General features: G+C 57.3%; 1 protein-coding gene across 4 annotated transcripts; it reads right to left on the bottom strand.

Moving 5' to 3' along the window:
- Window positions 1–3,926: 3,926 nt before the first annotated feature.
- Window positions 3,927–16,414, bottom strand: TNNT2 (troponin T2, cardiac type). 4 transcript variants are annotated; one of them, XM_030292118.4, is made up of 17 exons: window positions 16,377–16,414; window positions 15,501–15,511; window positions 15,368–15,385; window positions 14,760–14,789; window positions 13,930–13,986; window positions 13,343–13,375; window positions 12,830–12,865; window positions 12,570–12,591; window positions 11,622–11,682; window positions 11,402–11,518; window positions 10,719–10,796; window positions 10,507–10,617; window positions 10,006–10,115; window positions 9,361–9,451; window positions 8,869–8,909; window positions 8,227–8,232; window positions 7,177–7,366 (listed from the first exon to the last, which is right to left on the bottom strand). In XM_030292118.4, the coding sequence occupies exons 1-17, from the start codon at window positions 16,412–16,414 to the stop codon at window positions 7,318–7,320; spliced, it is 909 nt and encodes a 302-aa protein (XP_030147978.4). In that variant the 3' UTR covers window positions 7,177–7,317. The 4 variants fall into 4 exon arrangements, with proteins under 4 accessions (XP_072774892.1, XP_030147979.4, XP_030147978.4 ...); XM_072918791.1 differs by lacking the exons at window positions 14,760–14,789; window positions 15,501–15,511; window positions 16,377–16,414 and having other exon boundaries at window positions 3,927–7,366; window positions 8,227–8,273; window positions 15,368–15,464; XM_030292119.4 differs by lacking the exons at window positions 8,227–8,232; window positions 14,760–14,789; window positions 15,501–15,511; window positions 16,377–16,414 and having other exon boundaries at window positions 7,157–7,366; window positions 15,368–15,462.
- Window positions 16,415–16,696: the final 282 nt, after the last annotated feature.

Genomic DNA, 16,696 nt, shown 5'->3' on the forward strand with positions numbered 1-16,696 from the left:
CCCCCTCTACCCAGTGCTGCTCTTCCACCTCCCTCTGGAGGGGTTCCACAGGGACTGGTGCTGGCAGTGTGGAGTTGCCGTGTGTGTGTGTCTGTGTGTGTGTCTGTGTCTGTGTGTGTGTCTGTGTGCACACCTGGCACTGCACACGTGTGTCTGTGTCTGTGTCTGCGTGTGCAGGGCAGCCCGGAGCAGGAGGTGTGGGCAGAGAGCAGCAGGAATGTGCTGAAGATCTGCGGCCTCAGAACTGCAGAGGTGGGTTCTGAGACCTGTCCCTGAGGGCTTTGCCAGAGGTGACACCTGGGGGACACTGCTAAAGGTTCCTGCCTCACACTCACTGCTCCTGTAGAGTCAGCAGCTCATGGGGTGAGTCCAAATCCATGGGGCGAGTCCCAATCCATGGGGTGAGTCCCAGATCCATGGGGCGAGTCCCAGATCCATGGGGCGAGTCCCAGATCCATGGGGTGAGTCCCAGATCCATGGGGTGAGTCCCAGATCTACGGGGTGAGTCCCAGATCTACGGAGTGAGTCCCAGATCCATGGGGTGAGTCCCAGATCTACGGGGTGAGTCCCAATCCATGGGGTGAGTCCCAGATCTATGGGGTGAGTCCCAGATCCATGGGGTGAGTCCCAGATCTACGGGGTGAGTCCCAATCCATGGGGTGAGTCCCAGATCTACGGGGTGAGTCCCAGATCTACGGAGTGAGTCCCAGATCCATGGGGCGAGTCCCAGATCCATGGGGTGAGTCCCAGATCCATGTGCCTTTGGGAGGGGGTGGGTTGGGGGCTGGCCTGAGCAGGACCCGTTCCCTGCAGTGCCCCAGAAGTGCCACCCCTTGCCTGTGCCTGCCAGAGCCAGCACTGCAGGGCTCCTTGGGGCTCAGCACCGGGTCAGGCCCACAGGGCAGCACCAGCTTCACCTGTCAGGGACCTCAGGGATGCAGTGGCGGGCAAAGGGCAGGTCCCAGCTCCAGGCAGAACTCAACCCCTCAGTGCTCCTGCCAGGGGCTGCTGCCCTGAGCTCAGGAGCAGAGTTTACACCCAGGCCCTACACTGAAACCAGAGCATGAGAGCACATGCAAAGGCAATGATTCACACATCATTAGGAAGCTCATTTTCCTTCCACCAAGTGCCAATAAAATGCTGCTTCTAGACAGCAGCCAAAGGCTCTTTCTTCCATGCCAGAGCATCACTGCCTGCTGTGTCAGCAGGGCTGGTCTGCGGACACGGGGCATTGTGTCAGTGCCAAACCCAAACCTCGCTTGGGGTGCATTAAAGACTTCGTTGGTGACTTAACACATCTGTGGAATCAGCAGAAACCATGGGTGACTTTACCCAATTAAAGGCCATTAATTGAGACCTCTGAATGAGCTGCTACGGGCAGTGATTTACAGAGCTAAACATTCAATGAAACTGGAAGTTTTATAAGGCATTTAAAAACAATCATGAGAAACTTGCAAATGTCAGATGTTTGCAGGAACAAACGGAACTGCCCTGCAGGGCCTGGGTGAGGAGGCCATGGCACAGCAATACCAGGGCTTGGGACTCTGAGGATGAGGGCTCCACGTCTGGAAGGTGTTGCAAAGTTCAGCATTTATGTTCTTTTTCCTGTCTTTTAAGCTACAGGTGGTTGTTGGATTTGACCTGCAAGAAATCCAAGGTTGTACTTCTCCATTTTCTGCAGTTTTTGCTTGTCATTTGGCCTTGGTTTGAGCTGGAGGCTGGGCATTCGCTGCTTATGTGGGGATGGGGGCACTGTGGATCAGGGCAACACAGGCACCCTGAACATGAATTCATGGGTGCTGGAAGCTGTGAATTCCACAGGATGCTCCAAAGCTCATTGCCAGCTGCCCACAGTGACAGCACCCAGTGCCACCTGTCCCGTGCTGCTCTGCACACCCTGGGTGGCACCAAAACCCCGACCTGGCCAGTGGAGGCACAGGAGTCAGGGTGTGTTATACTGCAGTGCCTCCCCCTGTCCAGCCCCACAGCACCCAGGTTCCCCATCCTGCCCCAGGAATGGGCTGATGGGCTCCCCAGGGAGACAAGCTGGAGAGGCAGAGCAGTCCACCCACCCGGGATGGGCCTGAAGGGGAAAAATTCCTCAACATCTCCCTGCTTGAGCAGGGAGTGGGGACTGAATCACAGAATTGGGGAATGTCCTGAAGGGATGCACAGGGATCACCCAGTCCAACCCCTGTCCTGCACAGACCCCAACAATCCCACCCTGGGCATCCCTGGCAGCGCTGTCCAAACACTCCTGCAGCTCTGGCAGCCTCAGGGCCGTGCCCATTCCCTGGGGAGCCTGGGCAGTGCCAGCACCCTCTGAGGGAAGAACCTTTCCTGATATCCAGCCTAAATCTCCCCTGACACAGCTCCATCCTAGCAAACCTCCCTTGGCCCCTCCCAACCTTCACCATTCCACGATCTGCCATCACTTAACGGGGGGAGAGGGGATCCCTCACTCTGTGCCCCAACTGATGGCTCCAATGAGAGGCCCCATATCCCATCTAGTGAGACCCTGGGGCCCTGGCAGAATTCCAGCTTCAAGAGCTTCTGCTCCATTGTCCCACTGCAGCTGCGTCCTGGCCCATAACGCTGTGGACGCTGGCCTGACCCTGGTTCCTTGGACATGCATTGGCCAGATGGCCCCAGGACAGCAATGCCAACATCTCCCGTGCTGCCCAGAGCACCCCTGGATAACGGGAGCTGCCCAAAGCCATGAGCAGGCAGCTCCTGTGTGGGATGCAGTGGCAGCACCTGGCTGTGCAATATTTCACTGTGGCTTTGTTCTGAGTCTCGAGCAGGCAGAGAAGAGCACGGGGCTGCCTCACTCCCAGCACTGCTGTAGAGCACAAGGAGAGCCCCAAACATCGTCCCAGCATTTATCAGCACCTTCTCAGTACCAAATGCATCCTTCCTCACATCCATCCCACCCCATGGGGACAGTGGCACCCCGGGGAGCACCCTGACATGGAATGCATTGACAGACCATGAGCTGCAGGTCTGTGAGCCCTGGCAGCACAAGTCTGCTGCAGGCTGGGCTTCTCAGCAGTGCTGGGACACTTGTGCTGGACACTGTGGGAGAAGGATTTGGACCCTGGGCTGGCAGCAGCCTCTGGAGCTTTGGGCTCCTGCCAGGACATTGGCACCAGCCCGGGGAGGGCACAGCCCTGTGTGCCACACGAGCCCTGTGCTGCACACAGCACACAGACGCTGCAGCTCCTCCAGTGTCTCCACTGAGCAGCCAAGGGCTCCTGGCTGCCTGCACTGCACAGGCTCCGTGGGACACAGCCTGACCCCAGGGCTCAGGCTGACCTGGTTCCTATGAGCTGTGCTCCAGAGAGGTGCTGCACAAAGGGCTCCTCGAAGGACCACAGGATGGAGCTGGAGCTGGATTCCGTGGTCCTCGTGGGTCCTTCCAAGGCAGGGAATTCTGTCACCCTAGGTCCACGTCCTGTGGGAGAGATGCTGCTCCTCTGCAGCCTGCCAGGGAATGTTTCACCCCCAGCTCCCGGGAAGGTGCCCTGCTGGGGAAGGGCAGGGCTCCCTACCCCTCACACCAGAGGCTGTGCCTTGACCTGGGGACAGGGACAGCACACAGCAGAGCCGGGGGACAGCAGAGCACTGCAAACACGGAATCACTGAATGGATTGGGCTGGAAGGGACCTCAGAGCTCATCCCTTTCTACCACCTGCATGGACGGGGACACCTTCCACAGACCGGGTTGCTCAGATCTCCACAACAAAGCACTTCAAGGCTGTGAACACTCTGCACGAGCCTCCCCAGGCTGCTCCTGGGCTCCCTCACTCTGACAGCAGCACATCACAGAGTCTTGGAATGTATTGAGCTGGAAGGGACCCACAGGGATCATCCAGTCCAACTCCTGCTTGTGGGACTCAGATTCAGTCAAAGAAAGAAACTGAGAACTCTGTATAAAAGAGCAATGTATTTTGAATAAATTGGAGTTTTACGCTCACAGCCTTCTGAGTCAGTCTTCTCATTCCCGTCCTGCCTCGACAGCAACACCTGCCCTGGACAAACACCCAACAATCCCACCCTGGGGCATCCCTGAGAGCACTGTCCAAACTCTCCTGGAGGTCTGGCAGCCTCGGGGCCGTGCCCATTCCCTGGGGAGCCTGGGCAGTGCCCAGCACCTCTGGGGGAAGAACCTTTCCCTCATCTCCAGCCTGACCCTTCCCTCGGCTCCAGTCGCCGCTCCCACAGAGCAGAGATCGGAGCTGCCCCTCGGGAGGAGCTGCAGCCCCTGCAGAGGGCTCCGGGGCAGAGAACCTGTGCCGTGCTCCAGCCGAGCTCGGCACCACCTCCCGAGCCGCGGCATCCATCCTGCAGCCGCCACAACACCCGGGATGTTTCTGAAACGTAAACTTTAAGGCACTTAGAGATTTTGAGGAGCTAAGAGAAATAAGTCTTACTAGAGTTAATTAAAATAAGAATAATAAATGAGTAGGCCTTGATGAAGTTAGGAGTTAGTAGTTAACTAATAATTAATTGCTTGTCAGCACAATGTTTGGTTAGCTGGGTTTATAATGAAGAATATAGAAACTGATAAATAGCTTTTAGGAACATAAGACAACTGTGGGCCTCCTCTGTTCTGAAACCAATTGAAGACAAGGAATGGGAGTTCTACCAAGAGTTCATTTGTCATATTTGCATTGAAAATGTAGAAAGGTCAGAACGAGGAAGACTTCATTTACTTCCTCATTTTGGGACCCCTCCCCATGAAAGGGACCACCAACCCATTTCAAGGGACAAACTACGCATGCTTAATAGCTTTTGGAGTGATTAGCATAGGAAGCAGGGAATGGGATGTACCAAAATTATGAATATGTATTTGTATTTTGTGTATTCAATACTTGTATGGATAAAAAGACTCTGTAATCACCTGGAAGGTGCGGTGTGTATTTGGGAGCTATCCCGCACGCCACCCGGCGTCGAATAAACATACACTTTCTAACTTTAAACTGTTCGAGAGCTTTTGTCCATCACAGTTGGATATCGATACTAGATCAATATCCATATTTTTCTTAATAAATCATTTCCAGCGCCCTGCGAGCCCCCAGCTCATCGCAGCGGACTGCAGCGCCCCACTGCCGCTGTGCCGCTCCCGAGCACGGCAGCGGGGCACCGGCAATGCCCGGGCGGGGATGGGCCGGGCTGGGCGCGGTGCCCGGCGGTGCCCGGCGGTGCCAGGCGGGCCCGGAGCTGCCGGGACAGGCAGCGCTGTGGGAAGCGGGGAGCGCCCGGTGCCCCCGCCCTGCCGCGCCCGCGGGAAAGGCCGTGAGGATGGATCTCCAGAGCCGGCACAAGGGATCTGTTCGCCAAAGCGGACACAGCTGACCGCCCCGAGCGCTCCCGGCTCCTGTTCCCGAGCATCAGGCAGGCTGGAAATGTCACTGACCGTCACTCAGGCACCCTCTGGATGTTCCATGTCCCAGCACTGCCACCCTACCTGTGGGAATCCAGGGCTTCCCTCTGGCTGCCCTGGCAGGTCTGGGACCCTGGCAGGGGTCAGGAACCCCCCTGTACAGAGCCCCGAGAGACACTGTCTCTGATCTCTGTCCATGGAAAAGAGTTTTCAATCTTACAGGATGAATTACCAGCTCTGAGTGTTTGATATAAGTAATAATTAAGAGTGACACGGGTGCAAAAGTAAAATTTTAGATTTCTAGATTAGGGGTTCAGAGGGGACAAGATGGAGGAAATTGGGTGTGCCTTGTCCTTTTCCTCCTTCTTCATGCCCTCCATGTTTCACTGTGGTGTTGGCATTTTTCTGTTGGTTCAGGCTGGGGACACACTGTCCAAAGTAGGTGACAGATATTGGCACGTTATTGTAAATCCAGCACAGGTAGTTTCTGGTATTTAATGTTTGTACCATCCCACTGAGGGCAGAGCCCCACACGCTGCCCTGCAGGACAGAGCTGCGGCAGGGCAGCAGAACATGTTAGAGATAAACAGAATAAACAACCTTGAAACCAGCACGGACCAATTATGGCTTCTGCTTTGGCAGCAGGGCTGACAGACAGAGACTTTCTACAATCTTGGGATCATCAATACCCACAGATTCCAACACCTACCCAGCTCTCCCCTTTGCCCTCCCCATCCCGCTTTTGAGGAGGGAGGTGCTGGGGAGCTGGTTGTCCTCCACTTGTGCCTCACTGATTCTGAGCGTCCCTCAGCCTTATTCCCCAAAACCTGGTGGTGTGTGCTGAAGTTGGGAAAAGAAATCTTCATCCAACAGGAGCGCATGGCAGAAACCTGCAGGAACCCCCACATCACCAAGCAAGGGATGGGGAGGAGAGGCAGCCCCAGCAAGGGGGACAGAAAACATCTTGCCAAGGGACAAGATTCACCACCCTGTGCATCCTCCCATCCCCACTACTCTGGGAAAGGTTTCTCAGATGCTGGACTTTGCCTTATCATCAGCATGGGACAGGTTGTCCTAACATAACAGGGGAGCATAAGAGCCCTCCAGGACCTCTGGTGCCTGGGGCTGGCTGTCAGTCCAGATCCAGATCCAGGTCCAGATCTGCCAGGAACACTGGGAGGTCTGCAGGTGACGTGTCCCCAGGGACAGCACACGTGTGACATGCTGCAGATTCCCAGACAGATGAAAGAGATCTGCCCCCTGAAGCACAGAGAAGCAGCCTCCCCACACAGCTTTATCTCAAGGCTTTGTTGCATGCTGTCAGGAACATGCAGAGAAGGCAAACACAGTTGGTCAGGGCCTTTACCAAGAGCAAGAAACAGGAATGGATATAGCCTGGAAGGTGAGTTAGTGACTGTTCCATGGGCCCAGAGGCTTGGAAGCGGTGCCCCTGTCTATGGTGTGCCACAGGGCCAGCTGTGACCAGAGAGGAGCCAGTGGGGCTCTGGTACAGTAAAAGCAGAACAAAAAGTGGCCATGACAAGGATTGCCCCAAAGTGCAACACGAAAAGCATCTCAGACCACTGAGGTCTGTCACCAAACCTGCCAAGGACTGTAGCTGAGATGATGCTTGGAAGCACAGGGACAGTTACTGGGGGGTCCTGGGTGGTTGCTGTGATCTCTCACAGCTTGGAGAGCAGGTGGGCAACTCCTCGAGCTGTGCTGAGCCTGTGTTCTCTGGGATCAGAGCCTCAGGACGGAGACCACATCTGCACCCCCTCACCACCTCTTTATTTACAGACACAACAACACTGGGGGGTGGAGATGGGACACTCATGAGGCCTCTACCCCCTGGAACCCCCATTCCTGCAGCCAGGGCTCTGTGCAGCCACTGCAGCTCCTGAGGTTTGGCCTCCTCTCTCCCTGAGCCTCTACTTCCGTCGGCTGCCCACCATGGTCTTCCCACGGGCACCCTTGGACCTGCAAGGGAAGAGGAAAAGCAGGTGCAAAAAGGCATCATCAGTGGCCACACAGGGAGGATGAGGTGGTGCTGTCAGTGGTCCTGCAGCCTTTTCCCGTTGGAAACTGCCCGACGCTCTGGGGCTGACGGTCTTCACTGGCCCCAGGTAAACCTTGGGACCTGAGTCAAAGTCTCTTGGGACTCTCTGGGAACAAGCTCATGCGGCTGCCAGGTGATTCTAAGGACCCAGCATTTCCTTCCCATGTCTCTCCCCACCAAGAATTGTTCCAAGAAGAATTGACAAGTTGCATCTGTGGCTGGAGAGGGATAAGTGCAGCTGCAGGATCCTTCAGGGCCCAGCCTATCGCTCGCCTTAACCAGCACAGGGCAGCACAGGGGAGGAGGTTTGGGTGGGCAGTGAAGGGCATTTCTGGCTGCCAATCCTTGGGATTGCCTCATCCCTGAGCCCTGCTCCTGCCCTGGGGTCCTGCTGTCCCTGCAACACACGTGGGGTGGGACACACACGGGACATGTGCAGGGACACACTGAGGACCTGTGAAGGAAGACACACACACACAGAGCACCTGTGCAGGAATGCACACACACACACACACACACACACAGAGCACCTGTGCAGGAATGCACACACACACACACACACACACACAGAGCACCTGTGCAACCTGTGCAGGAACACACACACACACACACAGAGCACCTGTGCAACCTGTGCAGGAACACACACACACACACAGAGACACACACACAGAGACACACACACACAGAGACACACACACACACACACACACAGAGCACCTGTGCAGGAACACACAGAGCACCCATGCAGGGACACACAGCCCTCAGAAATGCCTGTACTCACCCTTTGCTGCAGGATCACACCATGGTGGGGCAGGAGAGAAGAGAGACCTGGTGTGAGTGGGTGGGAACTGCTGCCCCTGACACATGGGGTGGGCTGAGCACCTCCCACATGAGGGGAAGTGGGATGGGGATGTGAGAGCACCAGGCTGCTCCTGGGAGTAGGGGTGAAATGCCCTCTTCCACCCTCGTATGAAGGGTTCCCCAGCCACATGCAGGGAACACGGCACTGGTTCCCCTGGCCTTGCGGGCCTGCACAAATCCCACAGCCCATGGGACCACCCCTGATGGACAAGCTGGCATCTCCAGCAGCTTCCTGAGATGCTGGGCAGAGCCCCTGCAGGGATGGGGTGGCTGGAGACTGGAAGGACCCCACAGGATACAAAGCTTCCCATGCTTTCTGTGGGTTCCCCCTGGGGTCCATCCCCTGCTGGGGTCTCTGGGGAGGGGGATAGCTGGTGGCAGTGGGACCATGGAGGTCTGTCAGGAGCAGAACGGCAGGGACTGAGGTCCCTGGGACAGACCTGCAGGTCCAGGAATGCCGGGCACCAGCAGCAGGGGGAGGGGAGGAGGTGGTTTAGCGCGGGAGATCTATAGGAGGGAACTGGGGAGCAGGGAGCTGGAGGAGGGATGTGCAGCCACTTACACTTTCTGGTGGTCACTGATGCGGTTTCGAAGAACATTGATCTGCAAGAAAAAATGGTGGGTGGTGAGGTTGGGCAATAAAAAAAAAAAAGAAATGGTGGATGGTGAGGTCTGACAAGAAGCCCCAGGCTGGGAACCAGGGCTGGCTGAAGATGCATCACTGCTCTCTTTTCCCCAGCAGTTTTCCTATGGGGTTTTGAATCCCAGAATCCCAGGATGGTTGGGGTTGGAAGGGACCTTCAAGCTCAACTCATTCCACCTCCTGCCATGGGCAGGGACACCTTCCACTGTCCCAGGTTGCTCAGGGCTCGCTCCTGCCTGGCTGTGATGTGTTTGCCCTGTAGTGGTGCCAGGTACACATCCCCAGGAGCTGGAAGATCACTTGCACACCCCAGCTGATCCCCTGGCTGGGGAGCAGAAGGAGCAGTTGGGAACACACAGGGTGGACAAATCACAGAGGCCCTCTCGTGTTTCTGCCTCACAGAGGGCTCACCTCATATTTTTGCCGCTTGAACTTCTCCTGCAGGTCAAATTTCTCAGCCTCCAGGTCATGAACGTTCTGCCACAGCTCCTTGGCCTTGTCCCTGCAGGAAGAGCCAGCTGGGGACAGTGCTGGGAAGGGCTGTGGCTCCCAGGGAGCTCAGTGCCAGGATGGGGCACTGATGCCAACCCCTCATCTGCTCCCGGGGATGGGGCTCGGGAGGCTCCCAGACAAGGATGTGCTATCCAGGCAGTGAGTTCAGGACAAGAGGCACAGGGGAGGTCAGGACATGTGGGGACACCTGTCCCACCCGTGTGACCCTGGCTCCCTCTCATGGCTGGTGCCATCAGCCGCAGCCTGGCCATGGTGGCCCTGCACAGCCTTGGAGCCCGTGTCCCCCATGGGCTGTCACAGCCCATCCCCCTCAGCTGGAAGCCCCAAGGAGCTGCCCTCAGCCCAGGATCCTGCCCTGGAGCTGAGACCCAGCCCAGGGCTCCTGCCCTGGAGCTGAGAACCAGCCCAGGATCCTGCCCTGGAGCTGAGACCCAGCCCAGGGCTCCTGCCCTGGAGCTGAGAACCAGCCCAGGATCCTGCCCTGGAGCTGAGACCCAGCCCAGGGCTCCTGCCCGGGCCATCCCTCCTGCAGCCTGTGCTCACCTCAGCTTGTCCTCGCTGAGGTGGTCGATGTTCAGGGGCTTCCGTCGCTCACTGAGGATCTTCTTCTTCTTTTCCCGCTCTGTTTGCTTCTTCCCACCCTTTTTCTCTGACTGAGGAAACCATCGATCCACTGGAGAGAAGGAAATCTGCCCAGCCTTCGCTCTCCCCCATCCCCAGTTCTGCACCCAACACCCTCAGCTTTTGGGACTCCAGAAGCACATGAGGTCCTTGAGGACATTTTGGCGACAGTGGACGAGACACCTCGTCCATGTCCTCGTCCCTGTCCCTGAGGCAAGGCTGCAGCTGCCCATCTGCAGGGCAGAGCTGATCTCGGGGCAGCTCTGAGCTCACTTTGGCCCTGTAACTCCTGACCCCAGCACAGTTCCCGGCCCCCTCCTGCCTGCAAACCCCAGAGTGGCACATGGATGAGGTCAGCCCATGGCCGAGCCCTCCCCAGGAGCAGCAGTGGCTCCATCCCAGCCCCCTTGGGAAGGGTCCCACCTTCTGCATGTAACCCCCGAAGTGCAGCATGTTGGAGAACGCCTTCTTCTTCCGCGCCTCCTCCTCCGCCCTCTTCCGCGCCTCCTCTTCCTCCTTGCGAGCTCTTTCTTCCTGCCAGGGTCAGGAGGCGGTCAGCAGTGGTGGATGGACACACAGCTCATGTCCCCAACTCCCCCAGCCCATCCCAAGCCGCATTTCCAGAGGACACTCACGGCCATGCGGGCCTGGCGCTCCTTCTCCCGCTCGCTGCGGATCCGCTGCTGCTCCGCCCGCTCCGCTCGCCGCTGCTCCTGCACAGGGAGGGCACCTTGGCTTGGACACCGCAGGGAATCTGCATCCTCTGTGTTCCAAGGGACAGATCCCTGACCCGAGAGCCCCAAGAGCCCCCAGGGAGGCTGGGGACAGTGACCCCGGGGAGAGGCGCATCCACATCAGGCACTGCAGCACCACAGCAGCCACACCAGGGGCATCCCAGTGAGCAAGGGACAGAAGGGAACAGCTGGAGCTGTTCCAGGGGAGATTTAGGATGGATATCAGGGAAAGGTTCTTCCCCCAGAGGGTGCTGGGGCACTGCCCAGGCTCCCCAGGGAATGGGCACAGCCCCAAGGCTGCCAGAGCTGCAGGAGCATTGGGACAATGCTCCCAGGGATGGGGTGGGATGGTTTTCTGTGCAGGGCCAGGAGCTGGACTCAGTGACCCCTGTGGGTCTCTTCCAGCTCAGGGAATTTTATGGTTTGCAGGCACTGGGGCTCATAGAAGTCTGGCTCAACCTTCAGGCTCTCTCCTGCAGGGTCGGGGTGTCCCAGGTCTGCCAGGACCTTGGGGAGGGGACAGTGGCTGAGTGCCCACAGGGACAGGGTGGCAATAGCCAGAGAGGGGAAGGCTGAACACATACAATCCTGTCCTTGAGGGACAGGAGCTCCTCTTCCTCCTTCTTCCTGCTCTCAAAGTGGGCTTCAATGAGGGCCTGCAGCTCATTCAGGTCCTTCTCCATGCGCTTGCGGTGAATGTCCTGCAGCAGACACGAAGAGCCAGAGCCTCCTGCAGCTGCCAGACACTGAGGGGGAGCAGTGGGAGGGCAGCACCCCAGGAATGGGAACTGGGCCATAACTTACATCAAAATCCAGTCTCTCTCCATCTGGGATCTTGGGAGGCACCAGGTTGGGCATGAAGACCCTGCAGTGGAAGGGGAGCCGGAGCACGATGCGGCTGCAGCAGGTCTGGGACAGCACCTGCCCTTCACCCATCCCACCCGCAGCCCCCGGGGATGCAGAGCAGGCACAGCTGGAGGACAGGGAGTGCAGTGCATCCTGCTGGAGCTGCCAGCTGGGCAGCCACAGAGGAAGACCTGTGGCATTCCCGGGAAAACACTCCCAGGTTCCTGCATGGCTGGAATAACTCTGCAGGCTGCAGAAAGCATGGCAGGGCCCTTTGCCAGGCCCCCTGAGCTGGCAGGCACCCACTGCTCCCCACAAAGGGCACTGTGTGCTGCAGAGTGACCTGGCACAGGCAGCTGCATCCTCTCATCCTGTGGGGCTTGAGGGAGGGCAGGAGGTGCTCAGCAGGGGCACAAAGGGATGAAGGGATGATGATGGCTGAGGGCAGATCTGCCTCCCACACTGCAGAATCCCAGGAGGACCCCGCAGGCTTCTGGCAATGGTTCACAGTCCTGCTCCCTCAGGAGGCTCAGTCCGTGGCACTCCTGGAAACATGTGCCTCATGCCAGCCATAGCCTGGACTCTGTGTCCTAGACTGGGATGCTCACACACACACACACACATACACACACACACTTCTGCCACCTGCAGGGTCACAGGGCAGCTGAGCTTCTCCCAAGGAACATATAAAATGCTGCCTAAAGACCTCATTCTCGGGGTCCCCTTCATGGTCTGTGTTTTGTTGTCCGTTTCTCTCCCTGTTTCTCTCCATGCCCCACTCCCACCCTGTTTCCATGCCCTGGAGGCTCCCTGTGCCCTGTCCTTTATGGACCAGGCTCTGTCACACTGAGCCTCTGCTCTGCCCTGGCTCAGACCTTGCCCCAGGGAAAACCCTGCCACACTTACTTGGGTTTTGGCTTCGATTCACCTGCAGGTCCCAGCAGCAGGACAGAAAGACAAGGTCAGTATCAGCGAGGGGTTTCCTGTCACACCTTAACCCAAACCCCGCCCTGAGCCGAGCCCTCCCTCTCCCCAGCAGCAGCAGGAGCTTCACCAGGACCATCTCCCGGCCCACGTTGTGCCTGAGGCACAGCTGGTGCTGCTGGCTGAGCAGAGCAGACCCTGGTACCCTCCAGCCAGGCAGAAGAACGAGGGTGATACTTCACCTTCCCCAGGTTCCTGCTCCCGGTCTCCCTCTCCACCTGTGGAAAACACGATGCTTTGTGTCAGTGGCCAGTCCTGCCCAGGGACACTGTGGAGAGGCTGTCCCTGGCTTGTCCCCACTGCAAACCCCAACTCCATCCCTGCAGATGAATGGGGGGAGAGCAGGCCCCTGAGGGACATCCCTCATTCACATGGTGGCCAGGAGAGCTCTAGGTTCTCTCCAGGAGGAATCCAGACAAGTTTTGCAGAAGCTCAGGCTGGAAAAGCAGCAGTGCTTCCTTGTCCTGCTGTATTTTGGGTGCATTTCTGCCAGAGGTGGCACAAATCCATCCCTCCTGCTGTGCCTGTCCTTCTGGGGGATATGGCCAGGGCAGCTCTGCCCCATTTACCACCAATTGTCCCTTTGGCAGCAAATAAATTCAGCACCCAAACCCTGTTACAAGGACCCAGTGTCTCAGGGGACTGGGATCAGCACTGGAATGGCCAAACCCATCTCTCCTCTGCTCTCGCTTTACCTTCTCCTGCTGCTTTTGTTTCATCTTCTTGTTCTGTTTAAAAGCAATGGGAGAACATGAGCACCCCTGGGTGAGGGCAGTCACATCCCCCAGCACAGAGGGGTCCCAGCACCCTGACTCAGGGTCACAGCTGGGATCTGAGCCTGCCCCAGCAGAAGTGACAGCACAGGGTCACACACCATGCCCCAAAGCCACCTCATGACACCCAGTGCTCTGTTGATGATCAGACACGCCAGAGCTCAATCCCACCTCTGGAAACCCCCTCTAAGGCAATGGACCCTTGGTGAAACAGGCTTGGACCATTTTTGGCATTATTTCAGAGGGCTGGACACAGCCACCAGCAAATACAATTTGCATTTCACATATTTCATCACCATTTCGTGTTTGTAGGGCCCAGACAGAGCAGGGAAGGGCATCTCAGTTTGACACCCCCTTACTGGACAGCAGATCTGGGGGACAGCTGCCCCTTGGTGCTGATGTCCCCCTGTCACAGCCACCCTGGGACATCCCAGCCCCCAGCTGGCACCCCCTGGGGCAGAGCATAGCCCAGCCAAGCCACGGAGCTCCCTGGCACAGCCCCCACTCACCTTCTGCCTTGGCTTCTGTGGTCTCCTCCTCTGCCTCCTCTACCTGCTCTTCCTGACCTGGGCATGAGGGTAGAGTGAGCGCAGCAGCAGCAGCAGCAGCAGCAGCAGCAGCAGTGTTCCCTGGCTCCCTGCAGCTCCTCACATTCATCCTCACATTCATCCTCACATTTATCCTCACATTCACCCCTGCTTTGGGATAACTGTGGCACAGAGCCCAGGGGTACCCGGGGAGCTGCAGCAGCTCGGGAACAAAGGGCTCCCTCTACCCTGACCCCAGGGCTGCTCTGTGCTCGTCAGGGCAGAGCCCCCTAAATTAATTAAATTGAAGGATTTATCGCCACCTCCAGGCTTGCCCCTCATCCCCTCTCATGCTACCGTTCCCTCACAGCCCAGCAAGGCAGGAGGGATTTCCATTGCTCTGCTCTGGCAGGGAGCGCCAGGAGCGCCTCTGGCACCTTTGCAATGGCATTTATGACACTGCTGGAGCCTTTTTCCACTGGAGGGAGCAGCGTCCCCACGGGATTCCTCCAGCGGAGCCAGGGCGATGCTGTGCCCGCAGGCCCTGGGAGCACCCGTGGTGCGACAGCCAGACAGAAGGGAAGAAAAAGAAGACAGCAAAGACAGCAAACCATGGCTGGCAGATATAAGAGACAAGGCACAGACAGAGGTTGGACACACAGCACAGCAGAGCATGGGAGGAGCGCAGGAAGAAGAGAGAGAAGTGGAAGAATGAAAGAAAACCTTTCCCCAACCAGGGAGAGGAAGAACACATCTACCCACGACTTTTCCCAAGAGCAGAGAGAGGAAATAATGAAAGGTGCAATAACTACCGTCGTCTTCCTCTATCCATTCTTCCTCTTCTGAGCCAGGGAGGAGGGAAGGAATAAGCACAGGGATTAGCTGGGTGCCACAGAGTTTGGGCATGCATGAGATGAGGACTGGAGCACAGCAGTGGCTTCCCCCTGCACCTCTCTTTGCTTTTACTCAGGGTGCTTTGCCTGGCAGTGCCCTAGAGCAGCCAGAGGCTCAGCCCAGCCCAGCCCAGCCCAGCCCAGCCCAGCCCAGCCCAGCCCAGCCCAGCCCAGCCCAGCCCAGCTCCTGTGCTGGGGCTGTATCTCAGGTTGAAGCAGGTGGAAGTTTGAGTTTGGGTACGACTGTCACACAGTTCAGCAGAGGCTCCCGTTGGGATATTGGGATCACACTTCAGCCAACACCCATGTCCAGCATTGAGTCAAAGAATCACTGACAAAAGAGATCCTGAGAAAATCCAGTCTGGTTTTGAACCTACTGATGAGGTTCAGGCATCTCAAACATGGTCACGTCTGCCTTTCCTGGACATGATTTGCCCATTGCAGCCCAGGAGCTGAGCCCCAAACCCCCCAGTAAAACACTGGAGCCCTCGCATTTGGCCCTTGGTCCTTGCAGGTGCAAGTCCTACCTTCCTCCACACACTCCTCTTCACAGAGCACACCAGGCACGGACAGAGAGAAGGGAAAGAAGCCTTAGGTTATTGGAGTTTCTCTGATCAGTTTTGGCCTCAGGGCAACTGCAGGTGCTCCATGTCCTCTTACCTTCCTGCTCCCTGCAAAGCACAACAGGAATTTACAGAGTCACATCGAGCTGCTGGAACGGGGCCATCAGTGAGGCTGAGGTGAATTTGGGATTTCCTCAAGGCTGGCTCCCCTGCCTCATAGCACAGGCCATGGCTGCTGGGCAGCTGCTGAGTGGGTGGCTGGCAGGCGGCAGTGGGGACAGGGACAAGGCCCAGGTCACCCTACAGGCTGTGGAGAGCAGGGGCTGAAGGTCTGGAGTGGCACTTCGACAGTGGTCAGGGCACCCCACCATTGGGCAGCATGAGAAGTAATCCCAGAAATGGGCATCTCACAGCCCACCTTTGCCCCCAAGTCCTTCCCTGGCCCTGGGGGAGATGCACAGCCCTTCCCACGATGACAAATTAGTGACACACATGGGTCTGGTGTGGCACTGAAACACCAGAGGATTCAGGTCCCCTTTCTCTGCTGATGGATGAGAAGTGGGAACTGTGTTGGAGCTCACCCCTATAACCCAACCCCATCTCCCCAGATGGTGCCTCCTGGCCCAGCATCCTCCATCAGCAGAAGCTGCTCTCAAATCTGGGCCTTGGAGAGTGATGCTCTGCTTGTGGCAGCAGGACTCCAGCAGCAGCAGATTGGGTTTTCCCATCTCTGTCTCACAGGTTTCAACTGCAGCATTTTTAACACACGAATCGTCCTTGTCCTGCCCATGGGTGTGGATACAGCTCCCAGCACAAGCTGCCACTGCTGGGATCAGGCACTGCCAAGGCAGAGGAGCACAGGCTGGGGGTCTGTGGTGGGTGCTGGGCTAACAATGAGAGCACTCCCAAGCAATGCTGCAGTGCTAAAATGGGAATAGGGAGAAACAAAGGGGGTTAAAACCACCCCACTTACTGCTCATACTCCTCGGTGACCTCCTCCGTGTCTGACATCCCTGGTTCTCTGGCAGAGTTTGAGGCAGATTGGAAAAAGTGAGGGTTAGAAGTGAGATAAGGGCTAGCACAGCCTGTTCCTCAGCACCAGGACTGGGGCACAGAGATGCTGCTTCTCTCCAAAGCACTTGGAGCTTCCCGCTGTCCCTAGCCAGGCTGTGACAGCGTCATCTCAGCAGAGATGAGATGCCTGCCCAGGATCACAGATAAGCTGTCCCAGGATCACAGATAAGCTGTCCCAGGATCACAGCTTGCCCCAAACAGGAGGCAGGAGATTGGACA

Source organism: Taeniopygia guttata, chromosome 26, assembly GCF_048771995.1.
Source record: "Taeniopygia guttata chromosome 26, bTaeGut7.mat, whole genome shotgun sequence".
Lineage (NCBI taxonomy): Eukaryota > Metazoa > Chordata > Aves > Passeriformes > Estrildidae > Taeniopygia > Taeniopygia guttata.

Bases quoted from the DNA above. Each gene is read 5' to 3' on its own strand.
- TNNT2 (XM_072918791.1), bottom strand. From the start codon at position 11,675: ATGCCCAACCTGGTGCCTCCCAAGATCCCAGATGGAGAGAGACTGGAT. The intron at 10,116-10,506 runs GTGGGACCCTTC...TGGTTTCCTCAG, and splicing joins TCGGGGGTTACATGCAGAAG to TCAGAGAAAAAGGGTGGGAA. The intron at 8,910-9,360 runs GTGAGCCCTCTG...TTTTTCTTGCAG, and splicing joins TCAAGCGGCAAAAATATGAG to ATCAATGTTCTTCGAAACCG.